This window comes from Tachyglossus aculeatus, chromosome 17 (assembly GCF_015852505.1).
Source record: "Tachyglossus aculeatus isolate mTacAcu1 chromosome 17, mTacAcu1.pri, whole genome shotgun sequence".
Taxonomy (NCBI): Eukaryota; Metazoa; Chordata; class Mammalia; order Monotremata; family Tachyglossidae; genus Tachyglossus; species Tachyglossus aculeatus.
Genome location: NC_052082.1, coordinates 11,629,055 through 11,645,440, shown reverse-complemented (window position 1 = coordinate 11,645,440; position 16,386 = coordinate 11,629,055). Strand labels below are relative to the sequence as shown.

The 16,386-nt window shown below is 50.4% G+C and overlaps 1 protein-coding gene across 1 annotated transcript in view; it reads left to right on the top strand.

Moving 5' to 3' along the window:
- The window catches only part of PRDM8 (PR/SET domain 8), a 14,875-nt gene extending 2,183 nt beyond the window's left edge, over positions 1-12,692 (top strand). Inside the window, exons 2-4 of the mRNA XM_038759383.1 lie at positions 731-1,005; positions 7,869-8,100; positions 10,776-12,692. Of these exons, the coding sequence (XP_038615311.1) occupies positions 787-1,005; positions 7,869-8,100; positions 10,776-12,349 (2,025 nt within the window). The 5' untranslated portion in view covers positions 731-786 and the 3' untranslated portion in view covers positions 12,350-12,692. The remainder of the gene's footprint in view (positions 1-730; positions 1,006-7,868; positions 8,101-10,775) is intronic.
- Positions 12,693-16,386: the final 3,694 nt, after the last annotated feature.

The following is a 16,386-nucleotide window of genomic DNA, read 5'->3' as shown; positions in this document are numbered from 1 at the left end:
TTTCTGTACGTTGCCGATTTGTACTTCCCAAGCGCTTAGTTCAGTGCTCTGCACACATAAATACGACTGAATAAATGAATATTTGTTAAGCACTTACTGTGTGCCAAGCACTGTTCCAAGCGCTAGGGTAGATACAAGGTCATCAGGCGCACAGTCTCCATGCCCATTTTCAGGAAGAGGGAACTGAGGCCCCGAGAAGCGAAGTGGCTTTCCCAAGGCCACACAGCTGACAAGTGGCGGAACCGGGATCAGCTACCCCGTCCTCCGCCTCCCAAGCCGTGCCTTAGTGAAATGAACCCGGTCTTGGGAGTCGGAGGTCGTGGGTTCAAATCCCGCCTCTGCCACTTATCAGCTGTGTGACTTTGGGCGAGTCACTTCGCTTCTCTGGGCCTCAGTGGCCTCAACCGGAAAATGGGGATGAAGACTGTGAGTTGTCCTTGTACCTACCCCAGCGCTCAGAACAGCGCTTGGCACATAGTAAGCGCTTAACAAATGCCATTATTATTATTATTATTAGTTTCCGCTAAGCCACGCTGCCTTCTCGCGAGCCCAGCGCTTGGCACAAAATAAGCGCTTAACAAACACTACCGTCATCACCATCATCATTATTATTATTTTTATGGGCATCTAAGGGCACCAAAAGGGCGGAGGTGGCTCGACTTCGGGGGGGCGGGGGGCACGGGGTCAGTTAAGTTGGCCACCCCTGATGGCCCTCTCGTCCTCTCCTAAGCGCTCAGTCCATAGCCTTGGGGGAAGGGCCCGGCGAGGCGCGCGTCGGTGGCAGGGATGGAGGACGGCGGGGTCCAGGGGAGCGTTTGGGACGGCGACGCCCGGGCGATGCAGCAGTGCCTGACGGACATCTTCACCAGTGTCTACACCACCTGCGACGTCCCGGACAGTGCCATCTTCGGCCCCTGCGTGCTGAGCCACACGTCCCTCTACGACAGCATCGCTTTCATCGCCCTCAAGGCCACCGACAAGAGGACCGTCCCCTACATCTTTCGGGTAAGCCGCGGGACCGACCGCACGATCGGCTACTTACTTTGCCACAGACACACAGATTTCCCCCTCTCCTTGCCCCCCCACCCGACACACACAGACACACGCAGACACACACACACTTGGGTGGAGCGCTGGGACGAATCCACTCACTCTATGAATATTAATAATAATAATCATCATAATGATGGTATTTCCCCTCCCTTCCCAACAGAAACACAGATTTCTCCTCTCCCTGACCCACGCACAAACACACACACACACACTTGGGTGGAGCGCTGGGACGAATCCACTCACTCTATGAATGATAATGATAATCATAATAATAATAATAATAATAATAATAATGATGATGATGATGATGGTATTTCCCCTCCCTCCCCAACAGAAACACAGATTTCCCCTCTCCCTGACCCACGCACAAACACACACACACACACACACACACACACGCGCGCGCGCACGCACACACGGGTAGAGCGCTGGGACGAATCCACTCACTCTATGAATATTATTAATAATAATAATAACAATAATGATGGCATTTCCCCTCCCTCAATCAATCAATCGCATTTATTGAGCGCTTACTTTGTGCAGAGCACTCCCTCCCCAACAGAAACACAGGTTTCCCCTCTCCCTGACCCACGCGCATACACACACACACACACACACACACACACACTTGGGTAGAGCGCTGGGATGAATCCACTCACTCTATGAATATTAATAAGAATAATAGTAGTTCCCCTCCCTCACCAACAGAAACATAGATTTCCCCTCTCCTTGACCCACGCAAACACACACACACACACACACACACACACACACACACACACACACACACGGATAGGGCTCTGGGATGAATCCACTCACTCTATGAATATTAACAATACTAATAATGCTATTTCCCCTCCGTCCTGAACAGAAACACAGATTTTCCCCTCTTCTTGACCCACGCATACACAGACACACACAAACACACACACACATACACACACACAAAACCCACCCTCGCGGGCCTGGGCCCTTTTTCCATCCTCCTCCCTCTCCCACGGACACACAAATTCCTCCTCTCCTTACACCCCCTCTTCCCGGGAGAGTTTAGAGAAGTAAATACATTTCTAGATCATCGCTGGGAGTCGGAAACGACTCGACGGCATTTGATGATGATGGTTATCCCCTTCCCCCCACGACTCCCTCACACACACACACACAAACACACACACACAAAACACACGAGCTCACCTCCTCCAGGAGGCCTTCCCAGACTGAGCCCCCTTTTTTACTCTCCTCCTCCTCCTCTCCTCCCCATCGCCCCCCCGCCCCACTCCCTTCCCCTCCCCACAGCACTTGTATATATTTGTGCATATTTATTACTTTATTTTATTTGTACATATTTATTACTTTATTTTATTGGTACATATGTATCACTCTATTTTATGAATGATGTGTATATAGCTATAATTCTATTTATTCTGATGGTATTGACACCTGTCTACTGGTTTGGTTTTGTTGTCTGTCTCCCCCTTCATTCGTTCAATCGTATTTATTCATTCATTCATTCATTCAATCGCATTTATTGAGCGCTTACTGTGTGCAGAGCACTGTACTAAGCGCTTCGGAAGTCCAAGTTGGCAACATCTAGAGACGGTCCCTACCCAATAACGGGCTCACCGTCTAGAAGGGGGAGACAGGCAACAAAACAAAACATGGAGATTGTGAGCCCACTGTTGGGTAGGGGCCGTCTCTAGATGTTGCCAACTTGGGCTTCCCAAGCGCTTAGTACAGTGCTCTGCACACAGTAAGCGCTCAATAAATACGATTGAATGACTGTAGACAGGTGTCCCTTCTAGAGTGGGGTCCCGTTGTTGGGTAGGGATTGTCTCTGTTGCCGATTTGTACTTCCCAAGCGCTTAGTCCAGTGCTCGGCACACTGGAAGCGCTCAATAAATACGATTGAGTGGATGAACACACATTCCCCGGGCTTGAGCCCAGCTCTTTGCCGCTCGGTTGCGGCGAATCGGACAGAAAGAAGCCCGTTTAGAGCCAGGCCGCTCTCATTCCCGTTTCCAGCGTTGCTCGGCCGTTGGAACGGGATTGGGAAGGCGCCGGGCGTTGGCCCGGGAGGGAGGCCGGCCTGGAAGAAGCGGTCTTTGAACGTGCTAGGCGTGAGCGGGGTGTTCCCGTTTAGTAAAGGATCAAAGAAAAGACGGGGACCGGGTCTTTGGGCTCCCGGGTTCAACGCCCACCCCCAATTCATACATTCAACGTATTTATTAAGCGCTTACCGTGTGCAGAGCACTGTACTAAGCGCTTGGGAAAGGACCGTACAGCAATAAAGAGTGACCCTGACCTCAGCAATTCTGGAAAAATCCCAGCCTTTCGGATTTGACATCGATTCACTCATTCATTCATTCAATCGTATTTATTGAGCGCTTCCTGTGTGCAGAGCACTGGACTAAGCGCTTGGGAAAGGACCGTACAGCAATAAAGAGTGACCACCCCTGACCTCAGCAATTCTGGAAAAATCCCAGCCTTTCGGATTTAAGACATCGATTCAGTCATTCAATCGCATTTATTGAGCGCTTCCTGTGTGCAGAGCACTGGACTAAGCGCTTGGGAAAGGACCGTACAGCAATAAAGAGTGACCATCCCTGACCTCAACAATTCTGGAAAAATCCCAGCCTTTCGGATTTAAGACATGGATTCACTCATTCATACATTCAATCGTATTTATTGAGCGCTTCCTGTGTGCAGAGCACTGGACTAAGCGCTTGGGAAAGGACCGTACAGCAATAAAGAGTGACCACCCCTGACCTCAACAATTCTGGAAAAATCCCAGCCTTTCGGATTTAAGACATGGATTCACTCATTCATACATTCAATCGTATTTATTGAGCGCTTCCTGTGTGCAGAGCACTGGACTAAGCGCTTGGGAAAGGACCGTACAGCAATAAAGAGTGACCACCCCTGACCTCAACAATTCTGGAAAAATCCCAGCCTTTCGGATTTAAGACATAGATTCACTCATTCAGTCGTATTTATTGAGCGCTTCCTGTGTGCAGAGCACTGGACTAAGCGCTTGGGAAGTACAAATCCCTACCCAACAACGGGATCCCAGTCTAGAAGGGACACCTGTCTACATTCATTCAATCGTATTTATTGAGCGCTTACTGTGTGCAGAGCACTGTACTAAGCGCTTGGGAAGTCCAAGCTGGAAACAGATAGAGATGGTCCCTACCCAACAGTGGGCTCACAGGCTAGAAGGGGAGACAGAGAACAAAACAAAACATATTATCAAAATAAAATAAATAGCATAAATGTGTACAAATAAAATAGAGTAATAAATCTGTACAAACATATATACATATATACAGGTGCTGTGGGGAGGGGAAGGAGGTAAGGCGGCGGGGATGGAGAGGGGGAGGAGGGGGAGAGGAAGGATCGATGGTACTGATGGTTCAAAATCCCAGTCTTTCGGGTTTAGAACAGTGCTTGGCACATAGTAAGCGCTTAACAAATACCACCATTATTAGTATTATTATTACTGATTGAGCGCTTACCATGGGCTGAGCGTTGAACTTGCCTTTATCCAACCCAGCGCTTAGTACAGTACCAGGCGCGTAGCAAGCGCTTGAGAAGCAGCGGGGCTCTGTGGAAAGAGCCCGGGCTTGGGAGTCAGAGGTCGTGGGTTCTAATCTCTGCTCTGCCACTTGTCAGCTGTGTGACTTTGGGCAAGTCACTTCACTTCTCTGGGCCTCCATGACCTCATCTGTAAAATGGGGGTGAAGACTGTGAGCCCCACGTGGGACAACCTGATCACCTTGTATCTCCCCCAGCGCTTAGAACAGTGCTTGGCACGTAGTAAGCGCTTAACAAATGCCGTTATTATTATTATTATCAACATTATTATTATTGCTGGGAAGCAGCGTGGCTCAGAGGAAAGAGCCCGGGCTTGGGAGTCAGAGGTCGTGAGTTCTAATCCCTGCTCTGCCACTTGTCAGCTGTGTGACTTTGGGCAAGTCACTTCACTTCGGTGGGCCTCCATGACCTCATCTGTAAAATGGGGGTGAAGACTGTGAGCCCCACGTGGGACAACGTGATTACTTTGCTTAGAACAGCGCTTAGAACAGTGCTTGGCTCATAGTAAGCGCTTAGCAAATGCCATCATCATCATTATTATTATTAATGCGAATACAATCCGATCGTCTCTACCCACAGCACTTTTGTATATTTGTACATATTTATTACTCTATTTATTTTATTAACGATGTGCATATATCTATAATTCTATTTATTTGGATGGTATTGACGTCTGTCTACTTGTTCTGCTTTACTGTCTGTCTCCCTCTTCTAGACTGTGAGCCCGTTGTTGGGCAGGGACCGTCTCTATCTGTTGCGAATTGTACTTTCCAAGCGCTTAGTCCAGTGCTCTGCACACAGTAAGCGCTCAATAAATACGATTGAATGAATGAATGAATGAATACTCGTTGCTGAACTGTACTTCCCGCGCTCTGCACACAGTAAGCGCTCAATAAATAGGATTGAATGAAAGAACCGACACGTGGCCTGCCCGCCAGGTGGAAAGAGGTGGAGGTGGGGAGGTTGGGGGTCGCCTGGGTTTGAAGGGCGGATGGGGACCGTCTCTATATGTTGCCGATTTGCACTTCCCAAGCGCTTAGTACAGTGCTCTGCACACAGTAAGCGCTTAATAAATACGATTGAATGAATGAATGATGAATGAATGAATGGGGTGGGTTGCGGGGGCTGGCCCTGAGCCCGGGCTTGGAAGTCAGCGGTCATGGGTTCGAATCGTGGCTCCGCCACTTGTCAGCTGTGTGACTTTGGGCAAGTCACTTAACTTCTCTGTGCCTCAGTTACCTCATCTGTAAAATGGGGATGAAGAGTGTGAGCCCCCCCGTGGGACAACCTGATCACCTTGTAACCACCCCAGCTCTTAGAACAGTGCTTTGCACATAGTAAGTGCTTAATAAATGCCATCATTATTACTATTATTATTAACTTCTCTGTGCCTCGGTTCCCGCATCCGTAAAATGGGGATGAAGACTGTGAGCCTCACGTGGGACAACCTTGAATAACTTGTATCCCCCCCAGCGTTTGGCACATAGTAAGCGCTTAACAAATACCAACATTATTATTATTATTATTACCCAGCGCTTAGAAGAGGGCTTGGCATATAGTAAACGCTTAACAAATGCCAACATTATTATTATTATTACCCAGCGCTTAGAAGAGGGCTTGGCACCGAATAAGCGCTTAACAAATACCAACATTATTATTATTATTATTATTACCCAGAGCTTAGAAGAGGGCATGGCATCGTGTAAGCGCTTAACAAATACCAACATTATTATTATTATTATTACCCAGCGCTTAGAAGATGGGTTGGCACCGAGTAAGCGCTTAACAAATACCCACATTATCATTATTATTATTATTATTACCCAGCGCTTAGAAGAGAGCTTGGCACCGAGTAAGCGCTTAACAAACACCAACATTATTATTATTATTACCCAGCACTTAGAAGAGGGCTTGGCACCGAGTAAGCGCTTAACACCAGCATTATTATTATTATTATTACCCAGCGCTTAGAAGAGAGCTTGGCACCCAGTAAGCGCTTAACAAATGCCCACATTATTATTATTATTATTACCCAGCGCTTAGAAGAGGGCTTGACACCGAGTAAGCGCTTAACAAATACCCACATTATTATTATTACCCTGCACTTAGAAGAGGGGTTGGCACCGGTAAGCGCTTAACAAATACCAACATTATTATTATTATTATTATTGCCCAGAGCTTAGAAGAGGGCTTGGCACCGGTAAGCGCTTAACAAATACCAACATTATTATTATTATTATTATTATTATTATTATTATTATTATTATTATTATTATTACCCAGAGCTTAGAAGAGGGCTTGGCACCGAGTAAGCGCTTAACAAATACCCACATCATTATTATTATTATTACCCAGCGCTTAGAAGAGGGCTTGGCACCGGTAAGCGCTTAACAAATACCAACATTATTATTATTATTATTATTATTATTATTGTTATTATTATTATTATTACCCAGAGCTTAGAAGAGGGCTTGACACCGAGTAAGCGCTTAACAAATACCCACATTATTATTATTACCCAGCGCTTAGAAGAAGGCTTGGCACCGAGTAAGCGCTTAATAAACACCAGCATTATTATTAGTATTATTATTACCCAGCGCTTAGAAGAGGGCTTGGCACCGAGTAAGCGCTTAACAAATGCCCACATCATTATTATTATTATTATTGTTATTACCCAGCGCTTAGAAGAGGGCTTGGCACCGAGTAGGCGCTTAACAAACACCAATATTATTATTATTACCCAGCGCTTAGAAGAGGGCTTGGCGCCGAGTAAGCGCTTAACAAACACCCACATTATTATTATTATTATATTATTAACCAGAGCTTAGAAGAGGGCTTGGCACCGAGTAAGCGCTTAACAAATACCAACATTATTATTATGATTACCCAGAGCTTAGAAGAGGGCTTGGCACCGAGTAAGCGCTTAACAAATACCCACATTATTATTATTATTACCCAGCGCTTAGAAGAGGGCTTGGCACCGAGTAAGCGCTTAACAAACGCCAACATTATTATGATGATGATGATTATGATTATTACCCAGCGCTTAGAAGAGGGCCTGGCACCGAGTAAGCGCTTAACAAACGCCAACATTATTATGATGATGATGATTATGATTATTACCCAGCGCTTAGAAGAGGGCCTGGCACCGAGTAAGCGCTTAACAAATCCTCAAAGTATTATTATTCGATTATTCTTCCCCCTCTCCCCGTTGGCTCGTCCCGCAGGTGGACACTTCTGCAGCGAACGGCTCCTCGGAAGGGCTGATGTGGCTTCGCCTGGTCCAATCGGCCCGGGGGCGAGAGGAGCAGAACCTGGAGGCCTACATCAAGAATGGACAACTGTTTTACCGCTCCCTCCGCAGGATCTCCAAGGACGAGGAGCTCCTCGTCTGGTACGGGAAAGACCTCACCGATTTGCTGCTCCTCAGCCCCGCCAGAGCCGCCGGCACAATGAACGGTGGGTGGCCCTGTCAATCAATCAATCAATCAGTCAATCAATCGTATTTATTGAGCGCTTCCTGTGTGCAGAGCACTGTACTAAGCGCCTGGGAAGTCCAAGTTGGCAACTTCTAGAGACGGTCCCTACTCGACAGTGGGCTCACAGTCTAGAAGGGGGAGACAGACAACAAAACAAAACTTACTGGGGGAGGGGAGACAGAGGCAGAGATGGAGAGATAGAGAGCAACGCGGGGGGTGGGGAGAGGAGGCCCCCATCCCCTCCCTCGTCCCCTCGGAGTGGGGACGAACCGATCAAAAAATAATAATAATGATAATAATAATGGCGTTTATTAAGCGCTTACTATGTGCAAAACACTGCTCTAAGCAAGGGAAGCAGCCAAGTAATAATGATGGCATTCGTTAAGAATAATAATAATGAGGGCGTTCGTTAAGCGCTTACTATGTGCTTACACTGCTCTAAGCAAGAGAAGCAGCTAAGTAATAATGATGGCATTCGTTAAGAAGAATAATAATGAGGGCGTTTGTAAGCGCTTACTATGTGCAAAGCACTGCTCTAAGCAAGAGAAGCAGCTAAGTAATAATGATGGCATTCGTTAAGAATAATAATAGTGAGGGGGGTTGTTAAGCGCTTACTATGTGCAAAGCACTGCTCTAAGCGAGAGAAGCAGCTAAGTAATAATGATGGCATTCGTTAAGAATAATAATAATGAGGGCGTTTGTAAGCGCTTACTATGTGCAAAGCACTGCTCTAAGCGAGAGAAGCAGCTAAGTAATAATGACGGCATTCGTTAAGAATAATAATAATGAGGGCGTTTGTTAAACGCTTACTATGTGCAAAGCACTGCTCTAAGCCCTGGGGAGGTTACAAGGTGATCAGGTTGTCCCACGGGAGGCTCACAGTCTTCATCCCCATTTTCCAGATGAGGGAACTGAGGCACAGAGAAGTGAAGTGACTTGTCCAAAATCACACAGCTGGCAATTGGAGGAGACTGGATTTGAACTCATGACCTCTAATTCCAAAGCCCGTGCTCTTTAATAATAGTAATGGTGGTATTTGTTAAGCGCTTACTATGTGCAAAGCACTGTTCTAAGCGCTGGGGAGGTTACAAGGTGATCAGGTTGTCCCACGGGGGGCTCACAGTCTTCATCCCCATTTTCCAGATGAGGGAACTGAGGCACAGAGAAGTGAAGTGACTTGTCCAAAATCACACAGCTGACAATTGGAGGAGATTGGATTTGAACCCAAGACCTCTGACTTCCAAGCCCGGGTTCTTTCCACTGAGCCACGCTGCTTCTACTATGTGCCAAGCACTGGTCTCCAATGGATAGGGCCGGTCGGGAGTCAGAGGATCTGGGTTCTAATCCCTGCTCTGCCACTTAATAATAATAATAATAATAATAATAATGGTAGTTGTTAATAATAATAATGACGGTATTCGTTAAGCACTTATTATGTACCAAGCATTGTTCTCCAATGGATAGGGCCAGAGTCTAGGAGTCAGAGGACCTGGGTTCTAATCCCTGCTCCACCACTTAATAATAATAATAAATAATGGTATTTGTTAATAATAATGATGATGGCATTTGTTAAGCGCTTACTATGTGCCAAGCACTGTTGTAAGCGATTACTATGTGTCAGGCACTGTACTAGGCGCTAGGATGGATATAAGCATATTGGGTTGGAAACAGTCCCTGCTCCATGTGGGGTTTACGGTTGTCAATCCCTGTTCTAAGCGATTACTATGTGCCAGGCACTGTACTAAGCGCTGGACTGGGTACAAGTAAAGTGGGTTGGACACAGTCCCTGTCCCAGGTGGGGCTCACAGTGTCAGTCCCCATTTTCCAGACGAGGGAATTGAGGCCCAGAGAAGTAAAGTGATTTACCCAACGTCACAAAGCAGACAAGTTGGGGATTAGAACCTTCATTCATTCATTCATTCAATCGCATTTATGGAGCGTTTACTGTGTGCAGAGCACTGTACTAAGCGCTCAGAAAGTACAATTCAGCAGCTCCCAGGCCCGTGCTCTATCCACTAGGCCATGCTGCTTCGTCTTCTGGATGGCCTCGGGCAAGTCACGTAGCTTCTCCGGGCCTCAGTTCCCTCATCTATAAAATGGGAGTGAGGACTGCGAGTCCCATATCGGACTCTTTATTGAATCTACCCTAGCGTTTAGTACATTCACTCAAGCGTATTTATTGAGCACTTACTGTGTGCAGAGCACTCTACTAAGCGCTTGGAAAGTACAATACGGCAATAAAGGACGGTGACTGGCACATAATAACCCATAAAATACTAACAATGACAATAATGCGTGGCTTAGTGGCAAGATCTCGGGCTTGGGAGTCAGAGGCTGTGGGTTCTAATCCCGACTCCGCCACTTGTCTGCTCTGTGACACTTCTCCGTCCCTCCTTGACCTCATCTGTAAAATGGGAATGAAGCCTGGGAGCCCCACATGGGACAACCCGATGATCTCCCCCGGCACTTAGGAGAGCGCTTGGCACGTAGTAAGCGTGTAACAAATACCATCACTGGGATTGCTAGCACGGGGGGTGGATTTGGATTTGGAGCGGCGTAGGCCCATAGAAGGGGGGCGGGCGGGGCCGTGAAGATGCCGCCGAATGACCTTGTCTGCGTCTGTTTCTGTCTTGCGTGTGGGTGTGTGGGCTGCAGTGTCCCCCCCATTCCCCTGCCCGGACTGCAGCCAGCGTTTTCAGTTCGAGTTCCCCTTCGCGGCCCACCTGCGTTTCCGCTGCCCCCGGAGACTGTCCGGCCCTGACGGACCCCAAGACGGACACCAGGACGGACCCCAGGATGGACCCCAGGACCGAGCCGGCGCCAAGGACCGCGGGGGCAAAGAGGGGGCCCAGGCCGAGGCGTCGACCCCGACCCCCGGGCCTAACAAATACCGCTCCCCGGCAGGCCCGACCCACCGGCCCTTTGTGCCCACCCAGGACGGTGGACCCGGGGCCTCGGGGGCGGGGGGCGGCTCCTCCAAGCCCTCCACGGACTTCCACAACCTGGCTCGTGAGCTGGAAAATTCCCGAGGGGGCGGAGGCTGCTCTCCGGAGGCCGGCCAAGCGTGCGGCCTATCTTGCCCTTCGCCCTGCGGCCTACCTCGCGTGTCGCCCTGCTCCCAGGCTGGGGGCGCGAAGGCCCGGCGCAGGGCGGCCGGAGAGGAGGTGGACGAGGCCGGGCCGGGGCCGGGGTCTCGGGTCCGCCTGTCTGGCCCCCGGGAGCAACTGGCCAGCACCCCGCAGCAGCATTACCGCCCCGCGGGCAGCTACTTCGGCCTGGACGAGGGCGGCCGCCTGTTCGGGCCACCCAGCCCCGAAACGGGCGAGGCCAAGCGCAGCGCCTTCGTGGAAGTGAAAAAGGCGGGTCGGGGGGGTCCGGGGAGTGGGGGCCCCCCAGAGGAGGGGTCCTCCGAGGGGGTCGGGGGCTCGGCCGAGGACCCAGCCGTCCGGTCCTCCAGCTCCTCTCCCAGCTCCTCTTCTCCGGCCTCCTCGTCCTCGCCGGCGGTCGCCCGGCCCGGGGGTCCCCTGTCCACCCGGCTGGAGGGGGGGAGCCCGGGGAGGGGCAGCGCCTTCACCTCGGTGCCGCAGCTGGGGGCCGGGCCCGCCGGGGTCCCCGATGAGAGGAAGAGCGCCTTCTCGCAGCCGGCCCGCTCCTCCTTCCCCTCGATGACCCCTCTCGTGCTGGGCCAGAAACTGGGGCCTGTGGACACCTGCCACCCGGGCGAAGGCGTGGGACCCCAGCGCCTCTACCCCGCCGACCCCCTGGCCGTCAAACTGGCCGGGCCGGCGGAGCTGGGAGGAGCAGGAGGAGCAGGAGGAGGAGGAGGAGGAGCAGGAGGAGCGGGAGGAGGAGGAGGGGGCGGTGGGCCTGTCCCCAAACACAGCCCCTTCCTCTACACCACCGCCTTCTGGCCCAAGGGAGCCGGGGCCGGGGCGGGCTCCGGGGCCGGGCCTGGGCCTCTCCAGCTCCAGCTGCCCTCGGCCCTAACGCTCCTGCCTCCATCCTTCACGTCGCTGTGCCTCCCGGCGCAAAACTGGTGCGCCAAGTGCAATGCGTCCTTCCGCATGACCTCTGACCTGGTCTACCACATGCGTTCCCACCACAAGAAGGAGTTCGCCATCGAGCCGCTGGTCAAGAGGAGGCGGGAGGACAAACTCAAGTGCCCCATCTGCAACGAGTCCTTTAGGGAACGCCACCACCTGTCCCGGCATATGACCTCGCACAACTGAACCGCGGACCCTGTGCGCGCAAGAGAGAGAGAGAGAAAAAGAAAAAGAGAGCGCGCCCTTCCCACCCCGGGTCATGCACGCGCCTCCCCATCCCCCTCACCCATCCGGATCCCTCCCCTCCCACCCCCCTCTGGTCCCGGGAGGGCGAGAAGGCTCTTGGAGAACGCACGCATCATTTCCCCTTCCCGAGAGAGAAGTACATTTTTTGAAATGTCATATATTGCAACATATTGATGCATTTGTCATACGTTTCTACTTAAATTATTAAGCACTTACGGTGTGGCTGGAATAATTTAGCTCTATGGAAGGGTAAAGGTTTATTTTCGATATAAAGGAAACGAAGGAGAGGGGGGAGGAGGGAGAGAAGGAGGAGAGGAGGGAGAGAAGGGGGAGAGGAGGGAGAGAAGAAGGGGGAGAGGAGGGAGAGGAGGAGGGGGAGAGGAGGGAGAGAAAGGAGGAGAGGAGGGAGAGAAGGAGGAGGAGAGGAGGGAGAGAAGGAAGAGAGGAGGGAGAGAAGGAGGAGAGGAGGGAGAGAAGGAGAGGGAGAGGTGGGAGAGAAGCAGGAGAGGAGGGAGAGAAGGAGGGGGAGAGGAGGAAGAGAAGGAGGAGAGGAGGGCGAGAAGGAGGAGGAGGGGAGGGAGAGAAGGAGGAGGAGAGGAGGGAGAGGAGGAGAGGAGGGAGAGAAGGAGGAGGAGGGGAGGAAGAAGAGAATTAGGAGGAGGGAAGGAGGAAGAAATGGAGGAGGAGACCTAACTCCGCGGTACATGCGGAGGCAACTTGAGTTCTTCCTAGAAGGAAGAGCCAGGCCCGGGAGCCTGGAGCCCCGCGGCTTTCCCGAGTGAAGAACACGATTCCTGAGGAGATGGCGGACCTCATCAGCTCTGTAAATCTGTTTTCCTTTCAATGCCAGTGTCATTGGTGCCAGTGAAATGGAGTCCGGACGGTTCTGTGTTCCTTGTTTCTTTTCCTTGGAAAGATTTATTAAACTTTATAGTTTATCTGGGTATGTTGGATGCTTTGACAATAAATGACTTTATTTTCTTCCAAGCTCCCGGATGCCGATGGACCCGTTTTTGGGGAATCTCTGCTCTTCCACGCTTCGGGGCCGAGGGGGAGGTTTTGGTGGAGGGGAGGGGACAACGATTCGGGTTGGTTTCCCCGGTGGGAGACGGGAGCGGGGGGTCGGGGGCAGGGGACTGTCCCTGGAGAGGGGCAGAGGGACTATCTTTGGAGTGGGGCCTGTCTCAGGCCAGAGTGGAAGAGCCGCAAGGTGAGGCTGCCGGGAGAGACCCCCTGGGAAAATTATATTATTATTATTATTATTATTATTATTTGCCGTCGAGTCGTTTCCGATTCATAGCGACTCCATGGATATACTTTCTCCAGAACGCTCTGTCCTCGGCCACAATCCGCAACCTCTCTAACGGTTCTTCCGTTACCGTTATTAGGGTCTCTAACCATCCATTCATTCATTCAATCGTATTTAGTGAGCGCTTACTGGGTGCAGACCACTATACTAAGCGCTTGGACAGTACAATTCAGCAACAAATAGAGACCATCCCGACCCCACAACGAGCTCGCAGTCCAGAAAGGGGGAGGCAGACAACAAAACAAAACATCTAGCTGCAGGTCTGCCTCTTCTTTGTTTTCCCTGAACTTTTCCTAGCATTCTTCTCCAAGGGGAGCGAGGATTTGGGGGTGACTGGACCCCGATTAGGCCGAGTGGGGACTTCGATGCAGATGAGGTGGCCTGTGCCTAGATACATCATCATCATCATCATAGTATTTATTAAGCACTCACTAGGTACCAGGTACTGTACTTAGTGGATACAAAAATAAATCGGGTTGGACACAGTCCCTTGCCCACATGAAGCTCGCAGTCTCAATCTCCATTTTACAGATGAGGGAACTGAGGCCCAGAGAAGTGAAGTAACTTCCCCAAGTTCACACAGCAGATATGCCATCCCTCCATCCCTGGCTCAGTGGAAAGAGCCCGGGCTTTGGAGGCAGAGGTCATGGGTTTAAATCCAGGCTCCGTCAATTGTCAGCTGTGTGACTTTGGGCAAGTCACTTCACTTCTCTGGGCCTCAGTTCCCTCATCTGTAAAATGGGGATGAAGACTGTGAGCCTCCCGTGGGTCAACCTGATCACCTTGTAACCTCCCCAGCGCTTAGAACAGTGCTTTGCACACAGTAAGCGCTTAACAAATACCAACATTATTATTATTATTATTATCCAGTGGGCCCACAAGCCGCAAACACTAGGACAATGTGCAAACACTCCCAAACACAGGATCACACATACTCACACGCACGCAGCCACCCCCTAGCAGGCATTCATACATGCCCTCTCACCCACTCACCTATTCTTTCTAAAATGGTATTCGTTAAGTGCTTGGCTCAGTGGAAAGAGCCCGGGCTTTGGAGTCAGAGGTCAGGGGTTCAAATCCCAGCTCCACCAGTTGTCAGCTGTGTGACTTTGGGCAAGTCACTTCACTTCTCTGTGCCTCAGTTACTTCATCTGTAAAATGGAGATTAAGACTGTGAGCCCCCCGTGGGACAACCTGATCATCTTGTAACCTCTCCAGTGCTTAGAACAGTGGTTTGCACCTAGTAAGCGCTTAATAAATGCCATCATTACTGTTTTTATTATTAGGGTAGGGATTGTGATATTTTGGAGAAGCAGCGTGGCTCACTGGAAAGAACCCGGGCTTTGGAGTCAGAGTTCATGGGTTCAAATCCCGGCTCCACCAATTGTCAGCTGTGTGACTTTGGGCAAGTCACTTCACTTCTCTGGGCCTCAGTTCCCTCATCTGTAAAATGGGGATTAAGACTGTGAGCCCCCCGTGGGACAACCTGATCACCTTGTAAACTCCCCAGCGCTTAGAACAGTGCTTTGCACATAGTAAGCGCTTAATAAATGTCATCATTATTATTATGTGCCAGAGGCTGTTCTAAATGCTGGAGTAGATACAAGCTAATCAGGTTGGACACAGTCCATGTCCCACATGGGGCTCACAATCTTCAACCTCATTTTTCAGATGAGGGAACTGAGGCCCAGAGAAGTGGTCACAAATCCAGCAGATATGTTGCGGAACGGGATTAGAACTCGGGTCCTTGTGACTTCCGGGCTCGTGCTCTAACCATTAGGCAACGCTGCTTCTCCTCTAAGAATAAATACACGTGCTCGCACACACACAGACTCCCATAAAACGTATGTTAACACGCATACACACTAACGCACGTGTTCATGCCCACACCCACCCACACCCCCACACCCAAGCACCTCCACGCTCACACCATTTTCACGCTTCCACATTCCCATCCAGGCAGGCTCACACAACACACGTAGACACCCTCGCACAGACTCATGTCTCCGCTCACAACACACACACACACACACACACACACACACACACACACACACACACACACCCTTTCTGACACAGTCACACCCAGTCTCTCTAACCCAAGATGATACACACACACACAAAACACACACACACACACACACACACACACACACACACACGCTCGTCCACGCCGGCACACACGCTCCCAGAGTTCTAATCCCGGCTCTGCCACATGTCTGCTGTGTGACCTTGGACAAGTCACTTTACTTCTCAGTGCCTCAGTTACCTCATCTGTAAAATGGGGATCGAGACTGTGAGCCCCACGTGGGACAGGGGCTGTATCCAGCCCGATTTGCTTGCATCCACCCCAGCGCTTAGTACAGTTCCCGGCACACAATGATAATAATAATGTTATTTGTTAAGCGCTTACTAAGTGCCAAGCACTGTTCTAAAAGCTGGGGCAGATACAATAATAATAATAATGATGGCATTTATTAAACGCTCACTATGTGCCAAGCACTGTTCTAAGCACTGGGCAATTTACAAGGAGATCAGGTTGGCCCATGTGGGGCTCACAGTCTTAATCCCCATTTTCCAGATGAGGGAACTGAGGCCCAGAGAAGTGAAGTGACTTGCCCACAGTCACACAGCTGACAAGTGGCGGAGCCGGGATTTGAACCGATGA